Source organism: Nesoenas mayeri (genome assembly GCF_963082525.1).
Source record: "Nesoenas mayeri genome assembly, chromosome: 3".
In the NCBI taxonomy this organism is placed as follows: Eukaryota; Metazoa; Chordata; class Aves; order Columbiformes; family Columbidae; genus Nesoenas; species Nesoenas mayeri.
The window spans coordinates 22446374-22463272 of record NC_137544.1 but is presented as its reverse complement, the minus strand read 5'-3'; the positions used below and the strand labels follow the sequence as shown (position 1 = coordinate 22463272).

The following is a 16899-nucleotide window of genomic DNA, read 5'->3' as shown; positions in this document are numbered from 1 at the left end:
CCATTTTCTAAGAAGGGAGTTTCAGTGATTAGCTCAGATGGAGACATCTGCATGTGGCCTCATAACTCCCAGCCAGGGAGTCGTCTTGTGTTTTACCTCCCATTAAGCACCATGCAGGAGGTTGATTGCCATTTTCATATGTGGAAGGCATTTTTTCCCAGACAGCAAAAGTGGCACACGACTATGTGGGGTTCTTTTTCACATATTATCTTGCAATCAGGAGGGCTGACTTTTGGGTTGATTTACAATTGTGGGTTTGGCTTTTAGTGCACTTCTTCCTTCAGAATGGTCCAGTGGAGGTCACTAAGTCAGCAGACTAAAATTTTGATCATTATTTTCACCATTATTCAAAATGGTAAAAAGCTACACTGGCTTTGCCTTTAACAGAAGTTGTAGCTCTTTCCGTCTACCTCTCTTCTACATGCTGTGTGCACCAACTCATCAGATGGATAATGGCTTCCCACAGAGGTCCTCGGCAGGGTGGAGGGCAAATTCTCTCTTGGGGGATACTGGTGCCTGATGAAATCTGCATGTGACAACCCTGCTGGATAGGTTAGGTTACCATGGGAAAGGTTTTAGCTGTAGCTATTAACCATATACTTCTAATTGCAGTAGGTTGTCTTAAGTATCTTTTTTCTTTCAGACTCTTGGCTGCGCAATATTAATGTAACAGAGGAGCAACAATAACAGAAAATGAAGTTACATCAACTTAAAAAAGGAGACAAGTTTATTACGAGGTAACAGTCTTTTAATGCAGCCACACAAAGTTCAAATGTTCATAAAGGAAATTACGTGAGGTCAAGTGTGCTATTTTTAAAATATAACAATCTGATAAACCTTGAGCTAATACCCGAGGACAAAGCTCATACTGAGTTACTGCACATTCCAATGAGGAATGAAATATTAATATAGAAGGCTACTGGTAGTTTCTTGCAGGTCTCGACATCACTGAATCTTGCAGTGGCAGCGCTGAGAGCCAGATCCTGCACTCTTTGCTCCCAAACCTCTCATTAATTTCAAATGGAATCATATCTGTGTAAAGACTGAACAAAAATTCTAGGGCGTGGGTCTTGCAGAATCACAAACAGTGTTTTGAAAACCCATGGAAGCTGTTAAGCCTGAGATGTTCGCCTTTAGAGCTCTAATTCAAATCTCTCTTTGAAAATATAGTCGATATGCTGTGGTTTTCATATTCTAAGGAGAAACTTGATGTAACATGAGTCTTGCAATATTTTACAAGGCATGCTTAACCTCTTAATGTGCGTCATGCAAAGATCAAGAGGCAGCATTATTGCTTGCAAAATCACCTGCTATTTCCGGGAAACAGTCATTTGCTGGACCTGTCCTTGTCACTGGCATAAGTATAATGCTTTTAATAATCTCCCATTCCCTAAGTGATGTGTTTGCATCAAAATGATGGAGATGCTATAGCTGGCAGAATTTTTTAAGAACTGTTCATTTCTATCTTGTTCTTCTGGTGCCATCTAGAGGTTTTATTCTTAATTCTACGAAACAGAAAATAAAGTGGTTTATGATATTTCTAAAGCTTCCTTTAAAAACTGTCTGTGCATTAACATCACTTAGGGTCCTATTATCACTGAACCTCTGTCTCCATACAAGAGCAGATTAATGAAGTGTGCACAAGTTTTCGAGCTGCGGGATGCAAGTGAACCTTATGAGCTGGGGAAAGATTTACACTAGAGGCAAATATTGTTGTAAAAAAAAAATCTTTTCCTCATAAAAAGCACCTGTAAATTGGCCTTAGGAGGAATTTTCATAGAACTTGTTTTCAAGAACATAAACAGTAACATATCAAAGCTGATTCAAAGGAAGCAGGTGCTTGGAGAAGAGGCAGCCTTGCCAGCCTTGTAGCAGAATGCCAACATGACAGACACAGACACAGCTTTGGCCCATCAGCACAACTGGCTGACATCTGCCTCCCGTGACAAGTCGATGATGCTCTATTTCACGCTAGCACTGCCTAGTAGAGCACAACATGAAACTCAGGCAACAAAAAACTTACTAGCATGACAGAAAATCATTCTAGTAGAAGCATTTCTTCTTAAAGATAACAGAGATTTTTAATTCACTGTAATGGAGCCCTAGATTTGTAAAAATACCAGTCTAGATTCAGACCCAGTATAAATGGGTCATACTCCCTTGATCTTAGTATGGGTAGGCTCATTTGGCATCAGATCTTCTCCAGAAAATCTTATTTTCTTCTCTTCCCCTTCAAAATGTTTATTAATTAAGCTAATGCTGACACCAAGTCTGTGAAGGGTGTGTGCAAATGCTAATATGCCTCATCATGTATTCCATCTGACTTGATTATCAGAGCATCCGATTTGTCCCTCTAATATCCATCCAATTGTATTGTCCCTCCAGGCGACTAAATGCACATTCACTCTGAAAAAATAGTCCCTTTTAAACAGAGCTGGCCAGCTAGCACTGATAACAAGATTTTTAAATGGGTACAGAAGAATCAAAGGTACACTGAACACTGAAAAATGTGAAACAGTTTATATGAAGTCCGTAGCCTTTTGAATACAATGTTCCTGTGAATGATAATTTCTGTACTTCAGCAGAGGATTAACTGTCATAATAAATTATTTCTGTTTGCCTGGAAGGAAATAAGTGAAGCTTGCTTAACTAAGGAGGCCAGCTAAAGGTACAACCGAGATGAGACTAACCTTGTCTCCTGTGCCCAAGGATACCTATGAAAAGCTGCCATAACATGCAATAATTCGATAGTCTCAGCTAAAATTAACCTGTGTACTGTATAAGGAGATAAGAATAATATTAAATTCTTGCTGATACTCACTTTGTATTCTATGGAGACTGGCTCTGATGTTTTGTGAGCCCGCATAGTAAGATTTTGAAAACCTTAAAGGCCTTTAATAAGAAAATAGAATAGAACAGAAGAAAATTTGAGTTATTTTATTGAGATTTGCTGAAGTTCTTGTGATGACAGATTAATTTTGAGATATTTTTCTTACTTTGATAGATATTTGGAGGATAAATCCTTGCTTTGCCTTGTATCCTAAAATCTCCTAATTAGACTACCTCACAGCAAGACTCCTTGAGTCTTTTACCCTCTCAGACACTTTCATTCAATGACCAAAGGCAGAATGTGGTTCCATAGCCACAAGAAATTTTCACCCAAATGAAGAATTTTTAATCACGGTCCAATGCAATTCCTGGCTGTTTACACTGTACTTACATATAAACTCACTGTTCATTGTCTCTAAGTACACAAATCTTTCAAAAAGCTGCTTATTTAAAATCAAAATATCTTTTTAATACAGTGTGATTAAGGACTATTTCCTTTCCAGAGCTGGTGTGTTGCTTTTATCATGACTACTCTCCTATATCAACGAGTTGCAAAGGAGGCTTGCAATTTTTCTTACTTGAGGAATCTGAAACTACAATGAAGCCATCCTCCTCATTATCTGTTCAAACCATCACGTTCTTAAATAGTCTGCATTACCATACTTTCAATCTTTCCTTCCTTACTGAAAACTAAGATAAAGTACAAGAAAGGGAGAAAACCTCTCAAATCTAGCATTTTGCATGCTCAATTGAGAAGTAGAAGGCCTAGGTCTAGTTTCTTTTTCAGTGCCTGTTTACCTAGTAAGACAAAGTAAAAAAGGATAAATAGAAGCAGCACTTCCAGGCACAGGGGAGACTGGGGATTAGTTCACTGCTTTGGTGGCCAGAGATACAGGTTAAATTCCCCATGGATGGATAGGAGGGGGAAGGAGAATGTGGCTCTCCTGTCTCCCAGATGAGTGCTCCAGCCTACTGTATCTGACAGCTTGTAAATTGGCTTCTCATTTCCTCTGCTTTTCATCTGTCTCAAAAATAAAACATTTTTTTGAATCAAGTGAAGTATTTATTTGCCAGACAAAACAATGGAAGGTCCATGTCACTTAGATGAGTGGAAAAAAAAAAAAAAAAAAACCAACAACACACACACAAAAAACCAAACAACCAAAAAACTATGAAACTGTTCATTTTCTGGGGAGGGGGAATGTGTCAGTTTATCTGCTGGAAATAATAAATATATTTCCATATTTTCCACACTTTAACTCAGAGGGTGTCAGAGATTTAGCACCGTCTTTCAGCTGTGACCCCAAAACACAAGTTACAGTCCCAAGTGCTTGTGCCCCACAGTTTTATCCAGTTTCTCCAGTGAAGATTTTTCAGAGTGCCATCTCCTCTGTCCAGCCCTCCTCCAAGATCTGCTGTCTCCCACAATGCTTCCTTTTCCCCACATTCATTCTACAGACCGGGAGAAGTCACAAGAGACAAGGACTGAATCCCAGCTGTTTGTGTCACCAGTGTTACTTACCGTTAGAAGAATTCTGCTGGAAGCGGGTTAGAAAATAACAAAGGTTCATCTAGGTAGATAAATGGACTTTCATTGAATAGGGAACCTGATCTGAAAAAAACAGGGCTGCAAACAGTCATGTATTTTATGACAGATATGCAAGTAATCCCATTGAAAATGTGTCATGATAAGCATGTGTTGAAATTTTGCCTAGCAGAACATCACCCTGGGAAGAGTCCTGTTGTTCATTTTGGATAGAGTAGAATCAAAGAGAGAATTATCTTAAGTGACTGAATTGTATACATGTCTTTTGGTACCAGTTTAAGCTTGCATCTTGACCTGTATTGTAAAGAGTTAAATTAATGTCACAAGTGCCACCCAGTGACTGTGATTAAGCATAATTTGCATTCTTTATTGAAAGTCGATAGTCCACATGCTACCAGCTGTGAAATTGTGCAATAAGCAATAATTAAACAATGAAAGAGTAAACACAACTAGTTAGGTTTGGAGCAATGAGTAACAAAGGTGACTTTAAAAGTTTTATTTAGCACAAAGCAAGAAAATTGAAATACAACCATGTGACCTATGCTGCAAGGAGAAAACATTAAACAGTTGTAAAAGTCTACTAAGGTCACACTAAAAAATGACAGTATCACTACTAAATAGATACTACTCACTAGACTCACAGGATCAGAGGCTTCAAAGCCAAAGCATCTGTGTGTGTAGCAAAGCAGGAACCATCTGTGAATACGTATGCAACTGCAATTCACTACGTTTATTGATAGAATGTTTGTTCTCAGAGGGTTGTTGGGTTGTTTTGGGTTTTTGCAGAGGGTTAGGGAGGGTGGAACTGAAGGTTTACAGTCTGCAGTTTGTGCAGTTGCCATTGCATATGGGAACCTCTGGCAGGCATTTGGCTTTTTGCGATTTCAAGTCCCACCCTATTACATGTATTCAAACTGAGATTGTTGCAAATGTGCACAGCACCATAGCACAGCTACCTCCCTAAAGCAAACTCCCAAAAGCTCTGTTTCTCTTTGGACATTACCAATTAGCTAGGTGTGGGAGTACTTTAACTCATGTATTCTATGATTTTGTTTGTCAAATGTAGTGTCAAGCTTTACTTACTGGATGTTGCCTCAGGTTTGAGGACTTCTTCTGATGGTGGTATTGGCCTGGGCTTAGCAAGCTGGCCAGGTTTAATTTCAGGCATTTTTTCACCATGTCTATAAACACTTACAGTAACATCCACTGTTTCCCCACCATATTTGTTCTTGACGTGGATGCTATATTTGCCTGAGTCTTCTGAGGTCACTCCCTTGATTGTTAAACTGGCATATTTCCCTTGTTCCAGTGAAAATGCATAGTGCTCGTTAGCTTCAAAGGCCTTGTCATTCTTGAACCAAACTACTTCGGGGTCAGGATTTCCAAATACAGTACAGGTCAGATTCAGTGTCTGAGGGAGGAAAAAAGAAGTAATTTTGAGGATTAGTCATATTTGTTTAACCAGAATGTTCTCAGTATTGTTTTCAGGCACTTCTTATTCCTAGTTAATTAAGGTAAGATAGATACCATGTTCCTGTGGACTAAAAAGTAGAGATCCTAATATTTTTTATTATTATTATTTAATCTTTTCACCATCTTACCAGTGACTGTGATGCAGTAATAGCCTCAGGGTAACAATGTCTGAAGATGGTAAGTTGGACTGTCATTGCAGTCCTACCTGCAGGAGACTCCTGACAATCCATTAGTCTGACATGAGGCTCAGGCAATGATAGGTTTTAAAACATCCTTGAAGTTTCCCTGTACACAGCAGGGAGGAGAACTGAGCAAATCTTTTCTGACCAAGGCCTCATGAGGTTATTGCTTGAGATGATTACAAGAAAAAAATCACTTAAAAATAGAGTACATAACAGGAATCATTGCACATTGATTCCAGGTGCTGCTGACTAGTAAAATGGAAATATTTCATGAAGAATAAATAATACATAAATGTTGTAAAAGTGTTACATGCATGTGTAGCATATAGAGAGAACAGCTGAAATGACCTTGTGGGCCATAGTGGCAGCTCATGTATTTCCCAAGGTCTGAACTGAGACTGAAGAAGCCCATAAAATTTTCATGATCATTCTTCCAAATTTTTATGTAGTTACTACTGAACCCCATTTTGACTACTATAAGTATATGTAAACTTTATGTATTTAAGTACAGTGTTGAAATAATAAATTAAATAATCATTTGAGAAGTCACATTGATTAGTGCCTACTTTGTCCACCTTTTCTTGAAACTCATTCTGTCCAAAATCCTGCCCTAAATGGCTAAAAGTCACATTAAGAATATCATATATACACCATTGTATTAGAGAAAAACAAACAAACAAACAAACAAGCAAACAAAAAAATGAAAAAACCACAGCTGATAGCTTCTACCAGAACGCTTCCTTATATTCCCTCCCATCCATATTTCCCTTCAGGTTTTGCCAAATCCTGACCCAAAGGGAGCAGAGAAAGTCTGCCTGTGTGCACCCATGCATGTTTTTGTGTGGTGTTTTTCTTGAATTATGATGACAGAATAGTTGTGATATAACTCAGAGAAAAATATAAAACAGGAGGAAGGTTTAAGTGATCAAAAGTGCCATATGTTCACAAACAGAAGCAATCTTGCATAGTACATGCTTCTGAAGGGGAATGTTGAAGATTTACATGCCTAGTGACAACCTCATGTGTGAGTTTCCTATAGGATGTACAGTTAACTAATAGCCTATAGGAACTAGCCTTCCTATAAAATATTTAGTGTGTGATGGAAACACAAAACTAAAATGTTGGTAAATCAAAGTAATGTCTAGTAGCATGAGTCTTACTGTCCTTTCCATAACTTGGGCAACATTTCATGATTATTGTCCTCCAAAGTGACCTCATTTAAGAGGAATTAATAATTAATTCATAATAATTAATCAAGTCTTAATAAGTTAATACTAAAAACTTACCAGAGAACAGATATATTCCACAGTCATTTTAGATCATTTGGGCCTGTTCTACTTTATTAAATTATAGATGTGACCTGAAATCATTTATACTCTCTTAAGAAGCACTGGTAAATCTTTGTCTTATGTGCATGTGTTTGTGTGGTTATACCATTCCATTGAATGAGGAAAACTGTTCACTCTTGTCTTTTTTGTACAGTTAACTTCTCACACTTGTACTTACACAACTCTTGCACATTACCTGTGCACATTTAATTTAGAGGTGATTTTAAAATTTCTCTTCCTTGTGATTCATGGTGTTTTGCCTGATTTCAGGAATCAGAGCTTTCCTCTTCATGCATTCAGTTATTTAATCCTCACACAATTAGATGTCCTTTGAAGCCTTTTACTTCTGGAAACACACTACATAGTATTTTTTTAATTTAAGGTTGTACCTTTTAGGGCATGATTGTATGGGAAAACTGCAGCTAGTCTGTCCGTGCAGTCAGAGGTGACTTCACCAAGCTATTTTCTTAGAGTTAGATTGTTTTAAGATGTTGGTCGTATAGTGGCTTATACCTAACCTCCTAAAAGACTAACTTTCTTGCTATGAGGTGACACTCTCTACCACAATAAGAAGATACCTCATGTGAACACCCGTTAGAGATAAAGGAAAGAATGGGCCAAGAGGAAAATATCTCTGTCTGGTCCAGAGTCGTGCAGCTTTCGGCATCCACTGCAAGGGCCATGTGTTCATCCATCTTTCTAGAGAGACTACTCCTGGGTATCCAGAAAATGGCCAAGTACATGCAAAGTTGGGAGACTTATGTGCAAACTCTTACTCCAGTGATAAGAAAGTTAGTTCCCGCACAGGGCACCTCAGCTGTAGTCTCTGAAAATGCACTTCACAGAAGAGACATAAACAGCCTGATCAACATACCCTTAAGACAGCAGATGGTAAGAGTCACATTGGCTCGTGAGCTGATCTGCTATAGTCAGTCAGAACAAAAGTCCATCTAGCTCTTTTAGAGGTCAAAAGCAACTGCTTCAGAAAGTGTAAAAAAATACAGAGCATAAATAGTGTGATCCTATTCCCAGTATTCCTTCCTGCTTTCCACAATTTGGTTGCTTTTAAACTGGTTACAAGCACAAGTTTTACTGAGAACACTATATTCAATGGTCCCTGCTGGACTTCTTTTAATGGTAATGCCTATTTTCTTTTTTGGACCCAAATTTATTTTTCCCTAAGGTACTAAGGCACAAATTAATTACAAACCACTTGAAAAAAATACTTCCTTTTGATTCTTTAAAGCCTGTAATGACCATGTAATTAGGCACTCCCTAGTTCTTGTTCTGCGAGAAGTGCTGGATAATCATTTCCAAGTACCTCCTCTACACCATGCACAATGCTGAAGATTTCTTCTTCTTTTTTTTTTACCCTGTTATCATTCAGTGCCAGACTGAAGACCTAGTTTCTCCTCATGAGGAAGGACAGTGCACCTGATAGAAGAAGATTTGCTTCAGGAGAAAGAGACAAGAACTTGCTGTCTATGTGGGAAGGATGAAAAGAATCTTTCCTGGACTGAAGGCTTGGGTGTTTGGACTCTGGAAGACTCTCCTTGCACCTGTAAGGACTAATATCAGCTCAGACTAATAGTCTTCTCCTTCTGTTTTAGTATCCAGAGAGTCTGGATTGAGGTTGCATGAGATCCCACTCCAACATGACAAAAATCCCAGTGAGAGACACCAGTCAGTAAGCATAATGGAATTTCATCTCCACCAGTCAAGCTTACCTAGGAAAAAACTTTGTGAAGGTATCTGGGCATTCACTTATCTACGTCTGACATGCTGGAGAATGGTAATCAATTTTTGTTTCTGTTTTACTGGCCCCCAAAGTGCCTGCTTCCTCCTGCCTCTTCAGTTTCTTCTACAGGGTAGGAGTGGACTCTCCTCTTGAACTGCTCTGCTCAGCACACAGAGCTGAAGGCCAGCCCAGATTTGAGGATGCATTTAACTCAGAGTGTCTACATAATCAGCACAAGACCAGTGCCTCCTGTGGCTGACCTTCCTTGCCTGAGATCTGAATCGGGCTGTGTCTCCTCTGATTGTACAGTCAGCATATGTTACCCATGCTCACTCAGACTTTGCATGTGTCTCAATTAAATAACTACCATTAGGTGGTTTGAATTATCCTCCTTCTGCTTGCAGCTTCTATAAAATCATCTGCATTCCCTTCCCTTTTGCTGTCAAAGCAAAATTCTCACCAGTCAGCAAGACCTGTAGACAAAAAACAGTCCTTACCTTCCCATCCATTATAGTAACGACATCAGGCAAACCCCCGACAACTTTACCACGATCTAGGAGTCAAAGAAAAATATATGGACCATGTGAAGTTTAGTCTTAGACCTCAAACTTATTAATTTCTTAATAATTTTATAACTTGATGCCACATTAGTCACAACTGTTGTTTGGACTTGTCTTTAAAAAACCTGTAGCCCGTGGTTAATTAAAAGTAAAATGATACAAATTTTGTGATATTTTGGGTTATTTATTTTTGATGCATTTTATTGTCCCCTCAGATTTCTTATCAGAGATTGTGCTATAGCATTCTAAACCGATACGCATAAAAACATTGAAGCTACTGCTGCATTTGACAGCTTGTGCTTTGGGCACAGAGCAAAGCAAGGAGAATGTTTTTAGCATCTTGGTGGTATCTAAGATCTAAGGAAAATTTGTTCTGCCACTCTCTCTGCAGGCAGAAGCATCTAGTCATTACCAGGGGAACTGATATCAAAGCACCAGAATTCCTAAAGTCCCTGACAGGAACAAGCTTCCCTACTGTCTGTGTCTCATCAAGCACTGGCCAATAGGCATTAGAAGGCAATTTTTTACTTAATAGATAGATCTCAATATTCATTATCAGCAGCAGCTTTCAGAGTCAACGCCTCCTTGTATAATGTCACAAAACCTCTGTAGACGTAAGCAGATACAGTGGAGGCTTGCAAAATATTGAAAACTTTTAGTGGGTTTCCACTGGAATTAAAACCAAATAAATCCGCAAATTACTTTTATTGTTTCAATATTATGTGCTAACAGGGTATTTCTGCAGCCACAGAACTCTGAAAGCTATGCCAGCATATCATGATGGATGTCTTAAAGAGAATACTAGACTCCATTGTAGAACGCTTTCGATAAAATGTAAAACAAACTTACTCTTCTCAGCAAAAGCAGCTGCCCTAAAATTGTTGAGGAAGAGAAATAGATAATGTTATTAATGAAATTATTAATTTTTTTTTTTTCTGTTAAGACACTCTCATTACATCATTAAAATGCAAAAAATGTAGTGCTTACTTGAGTCGCTGGAATTCTGCATATGCGTCATCAAAAGCTGTAATGAAATGGTTGAGAGAGTTGTTTTCCATAAGCATAATTTGCACTTGGGGATCAGTATAAACATTTAGAGAAACCCATGTTAGAACTCTTTTAAAACCCATACAGGGTTAGACAGTACCAAAATGGGAAACCAGCCCCCTGAAACCCATTGCCACTGGTGGTGAAAACAGATATAAGACTAAAAAGATCACAACAGTTATGCACTGAACTGCAACTGCTTCGGACCAAAGGCTGTATGTTTTTACTGTCATTCCTCTGATAATTGCCTATTAATTCTGCTTAATCTATGAAAAGTTGCCATATAAGTATAAAATATACCTTGCCCAGACAGATCAAGTGTGCGTTTGTAGGATTCCTTGTCACCAAAGATTTCAAAAGTGTAGTTCCCCTTATCCTTCTCAGTGGGTTCACTTATCTGCAGCCAGGCAATATCTTCTCCACCTCCAATCTTCATCTTTTCACCAGAAGAAATCTTAGATTCCCTGGAAAAAAAAAAAAAAAAAAAAAAAAAAAAAAAAAAAAAAAAAAGAATATAAATGAGTTTGAACATTCTTTTCTTCCATATTCTAAATAGGAGGTAATCTATAAAAAGTTACAAAGGACAACACACTCCTAAACTACAGAAGAATTAAAACTAATAGGAGCAATTTCCCAGGAGATTCTTTGCTTGCTAGTGGTTCTTGCTTTGGAACCATTAGCTTGAGCTTTCATTCCAAAGATTAATTTGTTCACCTTCCTCTCATTCTCTTTCTCTCCACATACACAATCATTTGTATTTATATCTATATGCACATACGTGTCTGTATGTGAAAATGTTCCATGACTTCAGAGTTCTGTACATTTCATACTGTACACTTCATACACACTACCACGGAATGCACCAGAATGCTAAAGTAGAGGCAAATAACCTTTTCTGATCAGGAATAAAATCTTTAACTTCATTAACTTCAACAATTTGTTAATAAAACAATAAAAGATTTGCATTGAATTTATTAATCTTGCATCAAGACAAAATACACCTTTGTTTTTAGAACAAGATATGAAGAAAATTTTCTAACTACATAAAATTAATCAACAAGTCTTTAAAAAAACAGTACCATTAACTACATCAGTGGACAAAGGAAGGGCTAGGGATGTCATCTGTCTGGACTTCTGTAAAGCCTTAGGCATGGTCCCCCACAACATCCTTTTCTCTAAATTGGAGAGGTATGGATTTGATGGGTGTACTTTTTGGTGGATGAGGATCCAGATGGATGCTCACACCCAGACAGTAGCGGCCAATGGCACAATGTCTGGATGGACACCAGTAATGAGCGGTGTCCCTCAAGGATCCGTACTGGGACTGTTGATTATCTTCATCGATGACATAGACAGTGGGATCGAATGCACCTTCAGCAAGTTTGTGGATGACATCAAGCTGAATGGTGCAGTTGAAATGCCTGGGGGATGGGATGCCATCCAGAAGGACCTGGACAAGCTGAAGAAATGGGCCCATGTGAACCTCATGAGGTTCAGCAAGGCCAAGTACAAGGTCTTGCACCTGGGTTGTGGCAACCCCTGGTATCCCTGGGGGATGAAGTGATTAAGAGCAGCCCTGCTGAGAAGGACTTGGGGGTACTGGTGGATGAAAAACTGGCCATGACCTGGCAATGTGCACTTGCAGCCCAGGAGGCCAATCGTATCTTGGGCTGCATCAAAAGGAGCATGGCCAGGAGGCCAAGGGAGGTGATTCTGCCCCTCTACTCCACTCTTGTGAGAACCAGCCTGGAGTACTGCATCCAGCTCTGGAGCCCTCAGTACAGGAAAGACATGGACCTGTTGGAGAGGGTGCAGAGAAGGACCGCTAAGATGATCAAAGGGCTGGAACACTTATCCTATGAGGACAAGCTGAGAGAGTTGGGGTTGTTCAGCCCGGAGAAGAGAAGGCTCTGAGTAGACCTCATGGCAACCTTTCAGTACTTAAAAGGAGCCTACAAGAAAGATGGGGACAGATTTTTTAGCAGGGTGTGTTACGATACAATGGGTAATGATTTTAAACTATAGGAGGGGAGATTCAGGCTAGACACGAGGAGAAAAATTTTTACAATGAGCATGGTAAAATACTGGGACAGGATTCCCAGAGAGGTGGTAGATGCCCATCCCTGGAAACATTCAAGGCCAGGCTGAATGGGGCTCTGAGCAACCTGATCTAGTTGAAGATGCCCTTGTGCATGGCAGAGGGGTTAAACTGGATGACCTTTAAAGGTCTCTTCCAACCCAAACTATTCTATGATTCCATTATGGTTCTGTTCTATTGGTCTATCATCTCTTCCTAAGCTAAAAATATAAGAAATACCCTACTGATTCAGATCGGTGGTTCTTCTGGTCCATAATCTGTCCTGAAGAGTAGAAATAGAAAAAGCTCTTTAGGGAAAGCATGCAAACCAGACCACTTTCAATGGTTTGCAGACAAGTTCTGACTTTCACTCATTAGTGAAAGAAATCTTTCTTGCCGTCCTTCCTACCCAAGAATCTTTAGCTGGAATTCTTCAAAAATGAAGTCGGCTTTCACTTATCTTTGATCAGTTAATTTATTTGCCCAGACAAGGCTGATTTCGCTTCATAGCTGGAGAGTTACTTTGATGGGGAAAAGGAATTTTTACTGTTTCCCTTTCTGTAAAAGGACTACATTGAGTTCAGCATACCAAGTTAGGTACCTGGATAGAAACTACTATATATTAGAAAATACTACACGTAATATTCCCCACTGTGCCATGAGTGGATGATGCATGCTGACTTTAGGACTTGTATTATGTTCCTGCTGTGCAGTACAGTGGATAATTCAAAGCTAGCTAGAAATTAGCATGGCATGTTTCATGATGTGCAGACATCAGTAGAAAAAAAAAAAAAACCTGGATTTTCTAGCCTTTCATTTTTTCCAGGAATAATATTGCTAAAACTCCATTTAATAGAGCTGGGAGTTTTGGTGAGGCTGGGGGAGGCTGGTTGGTTTGTTTGTTTATAAAATCTGAAATACTAGGAGCAGGGCAGCTGCTTGTATGTAAATATAAATATAAATATAAATATAAATATAAATATAAATATAAATATAAATATAAATATAAATATAAATATAAATATAAATATACACACTGGTATTTCCATATTAGCTATGTAGCATTCTCTGGTTTATAATTATGTGAACTGGAGGGTGGAATGGTCTAAGTTACCTTTAAAACTCAGGCACAGGCAACAAATATTTTTATTTTCCTTTCTATCATATTAATATCACATTTACTGAAAGAAGGAACAGAACTTGCTGAATACAAAGCTTGAGTTATGAGTACAGCTGCACACCATTGCAGAAGTCTGCTTGAGCTCCCTGGGCCTGATGATCACTGGCACTTTTCTTGTGTTCCTGTCTTCATAGAGATCAAAGGCTGGGCAGCATTGCAAAACTAGGACAACATGCTGGTAAACCAGCCTCTTCCTGTCCAAGACAGACCAGCTCACTGTGTGTCACCTTTGTGGGCTATTAAGGAATGAGAAAGTTGAAATCGCTTGAAGAGTTTTAAAATCCTTCCAAACCCTACTTGTGGTTTCCGAAAAATGAGTGACTGACATAGAAATGCATTTGAACACACATTTAACTGGAAGTACACAGATGAATAACAAGTGCCTCTAAAGTCAAAGACTAATGTAACATGATGGTGGAAAACTATTGGGAACTGTAAAGCTCATCTCTGGTCACGTTCTCATCTCTAAGGACTATTCTCAAAGTATACTGTGCCCCATCAAATATTTTTTAAAAGAAGAGGAACAGAATTAAAATATTTTGGGGTACTTAATATGTTATCAGTTTGGAAAAAAAAAAAAAGTTCTTAACACAGGCTTTTATTAAACTGTGAGAGCAGATCCTTGGTACTGACCTAGTACTGGAGGAGAACTTCATTTAAAGACCAGGACAGCCCTGAAGAGAGAACTATGCTCAGATATTTTTCTGTCTTTGAACCATGCAGATAATGTAGTGGAAGACAAGCAGTCCTGTGTTGAATAAGAGATTGAAATACTGTAGATTCTTTTTTCCTGGCTGTTAGAGCCCTCCTGATAGGTGTTGGAAAATTCTGTTAAAATTTATTTTACTGTGTGTGTGTTACCTATGTGAAAAGAGAATATGAAGTGCTGGAAAGAGAAATTCATTAATGTGGTCCAGTTACTAAATGAATGCCACAAAATAGTAAATAGTAAATCATTAAGATAGTTGTTTGTTTTTTTTTTTCTCAGATAATGTATAGGCCACCTTGAACAAATATTCTCATCTACCTGTGAGACCAGCTGACTTTCATTTCTTCATTGTAGTACTTCAAGAAACATTGGAGCCTTATTCCTTCCTCAGTGCAAAGGATCTTCAGTGGAGAGGCTGACTTACCTATGTAAAATAGAATATATGCAGATCAAAGAGATAGTGGAATGAACAGAAAACAATCAAATGGACTACTTGTACTGTCAGGATGAAAAAAATTCAAGATCTGGGCATGATTCTCAACTACCTCAAAGAGAAAATAGTTCATGCCTCTCAAAGGAGATCTGCTGATTTATGTCAGATGAAAGTTCAGCATAAGTTCATGGTTTTATTGTCATATACAAGCATTATGACCAGCAAGATCCATTGTGAAGTAATAAGCTTGTCATGCCATGAAACAGTAGTGTCACAATTCTAATTGAAAGAAAATTTTATTCTTGTACATGCCTTGTTCTTTCAGTGGAATGACTCCCAACATCTTATTGGGAGCAGGATCAGAGTCTTGGTCTCTTTGTTATTAAGGCTCACTTACTAATGGGAAACAGGAATAAAATGATTGCTACAACATTGTCACAGTATCTAAACCAAACAAGCCAGGTGGAATAATACTCTTTTTCCCTTTTAATAGTGTCAATTAGCAAGGTCAACTGCCTATTCAGAAACTTAATAACATGTCTGTAATGATAAGACCATCATGACTTTCAGAAATTTCCCACTTACAATAAAAATTGTCTGCCTTAGGCACAGATGACTTTAGCACACACACACACACACACACAAAAAAAAAAAAAAAAAAACTACATGAAAATCCAAGACAGCATTTACTTACCACTGACTCCACTCAATGCCAGAATTATATCATCATACACTGAAGAGAAAAAGAAAAAAAAAATGTACCATCAAAATTCAATCAGAATATAGCTTTATTCTGTTCAGTTTAACTAAAGTGATATGGGAAATCTTCACATCCTTAGGCAAAGAAAACCATTAAAATTGCAACAGGTGTATGGGAAAAATTAGAGACTGTGTATGGCATACGAATTCTGTGCTGTGCCACTGAATATCTCCACTGTGTGTGGAGTCAGCTATCTCCTGTCAAATCCTTGTCTTTCTATCCCTCAAGCCAGAAACAATGAAAGGTCATTAAAACTAGATAGTTCAGATTCAGAGGAGAGTGCGGGGGAAAGAGAAATTATCACATTCTAGGTGAAAACAGTTCTCCTGCTACCTATACGTTGGCATTTGACAAACATAAACCCCTTCAACAGCAAGTGAAAGAAATGAGGTATCATATCAAGCTTTTGAAATACCACAGAGCTGATTGTCTTGCAGAAGGGGAGAACCCTGGAGACAGAGGCGGAAGAGTGGGGAACCCTTTTGTAGCAGAAGAATCCTATTCAGTGTCACTGTGTACGATGCAAAGAGAGAAAGAAAGAAGCACCGTAACCTGAAGAATGCACATTCTAGACTGAAGAATGCATATTCAAGGTTGGAGAATTTTATGAATAGGGAAGGCAGTGAAATGCATGAAGTTCAGAAAATACTGCTTCTGTATGTGGTCTGTATTGATCTGTATCTGCACATTTTTGAAACTTGCTAAAATAAATCATTATTCTACTCCATAACACTCTGCAGACTCCAGTATGCTTCCACTAGCATCTTGACAAGAAGGCATTAATTACATACTATATATACATTAGATTACATTACAGACAACTAGGGAAATGGGGTTATATTGCCTATAGTGTCTAAATGAGAAGGTTTTTTGAAAGAATAGTAAGCAGAGTTTACACAGAGGAAAAATGCCTGAGACACTATCAGGTGATGATACAGCCTTCTGATGTAGACCTCAGCTTAAGAACACAATCTAATATTCACCTCTGCCTCTTACTTCAGGTAATTCCTCAACCTGCTGAAAAAAAAAAATGTTAA

General features: G+C 38.4%; 1 protein-coding gene across 1 annotated transcript in view; it reads right to left on the bottom strand.

The window, feature by feature from the left end:
- Positions 1 to 5450: 5450 nt before the first annotated feature.
- MYOM2 (myomesin 2) overlaps positions 5451 to 16899 on the bottom strand; it is a gene marked incomplete at both ends in the record, with an annotated part of 74046 nt that continues 62597 nt past the window's right edge. Inside the window, 7 exons of the mRNA XM_080342966.1 lie at positions 5451 to 5786; positions 9594 to 9649; positions 10506 to 10528; positions 10644 to 10680; positions 11004 to 11167; positions 14988 to 15093; positions 15797 to 15835. Coding sequence (XP_080199092.1) covers positions 5451 to 5786; positions 9594 to 9649; positions 10506 to 10528; positions 10644 to 10680; positions 11004 to 11167; positions 14988 to 15093; positions 15797 to 15835 — 761 coding nt within the window. The remainder of the gene's footprint in view (positions 5787 to 9593; positions 9650 to 10505; positions 10529 to 10643; positions 10681 to 11003; positions 11168 to 14987; positions 15094 to 15796; positions 15836 to 16899) is intronic.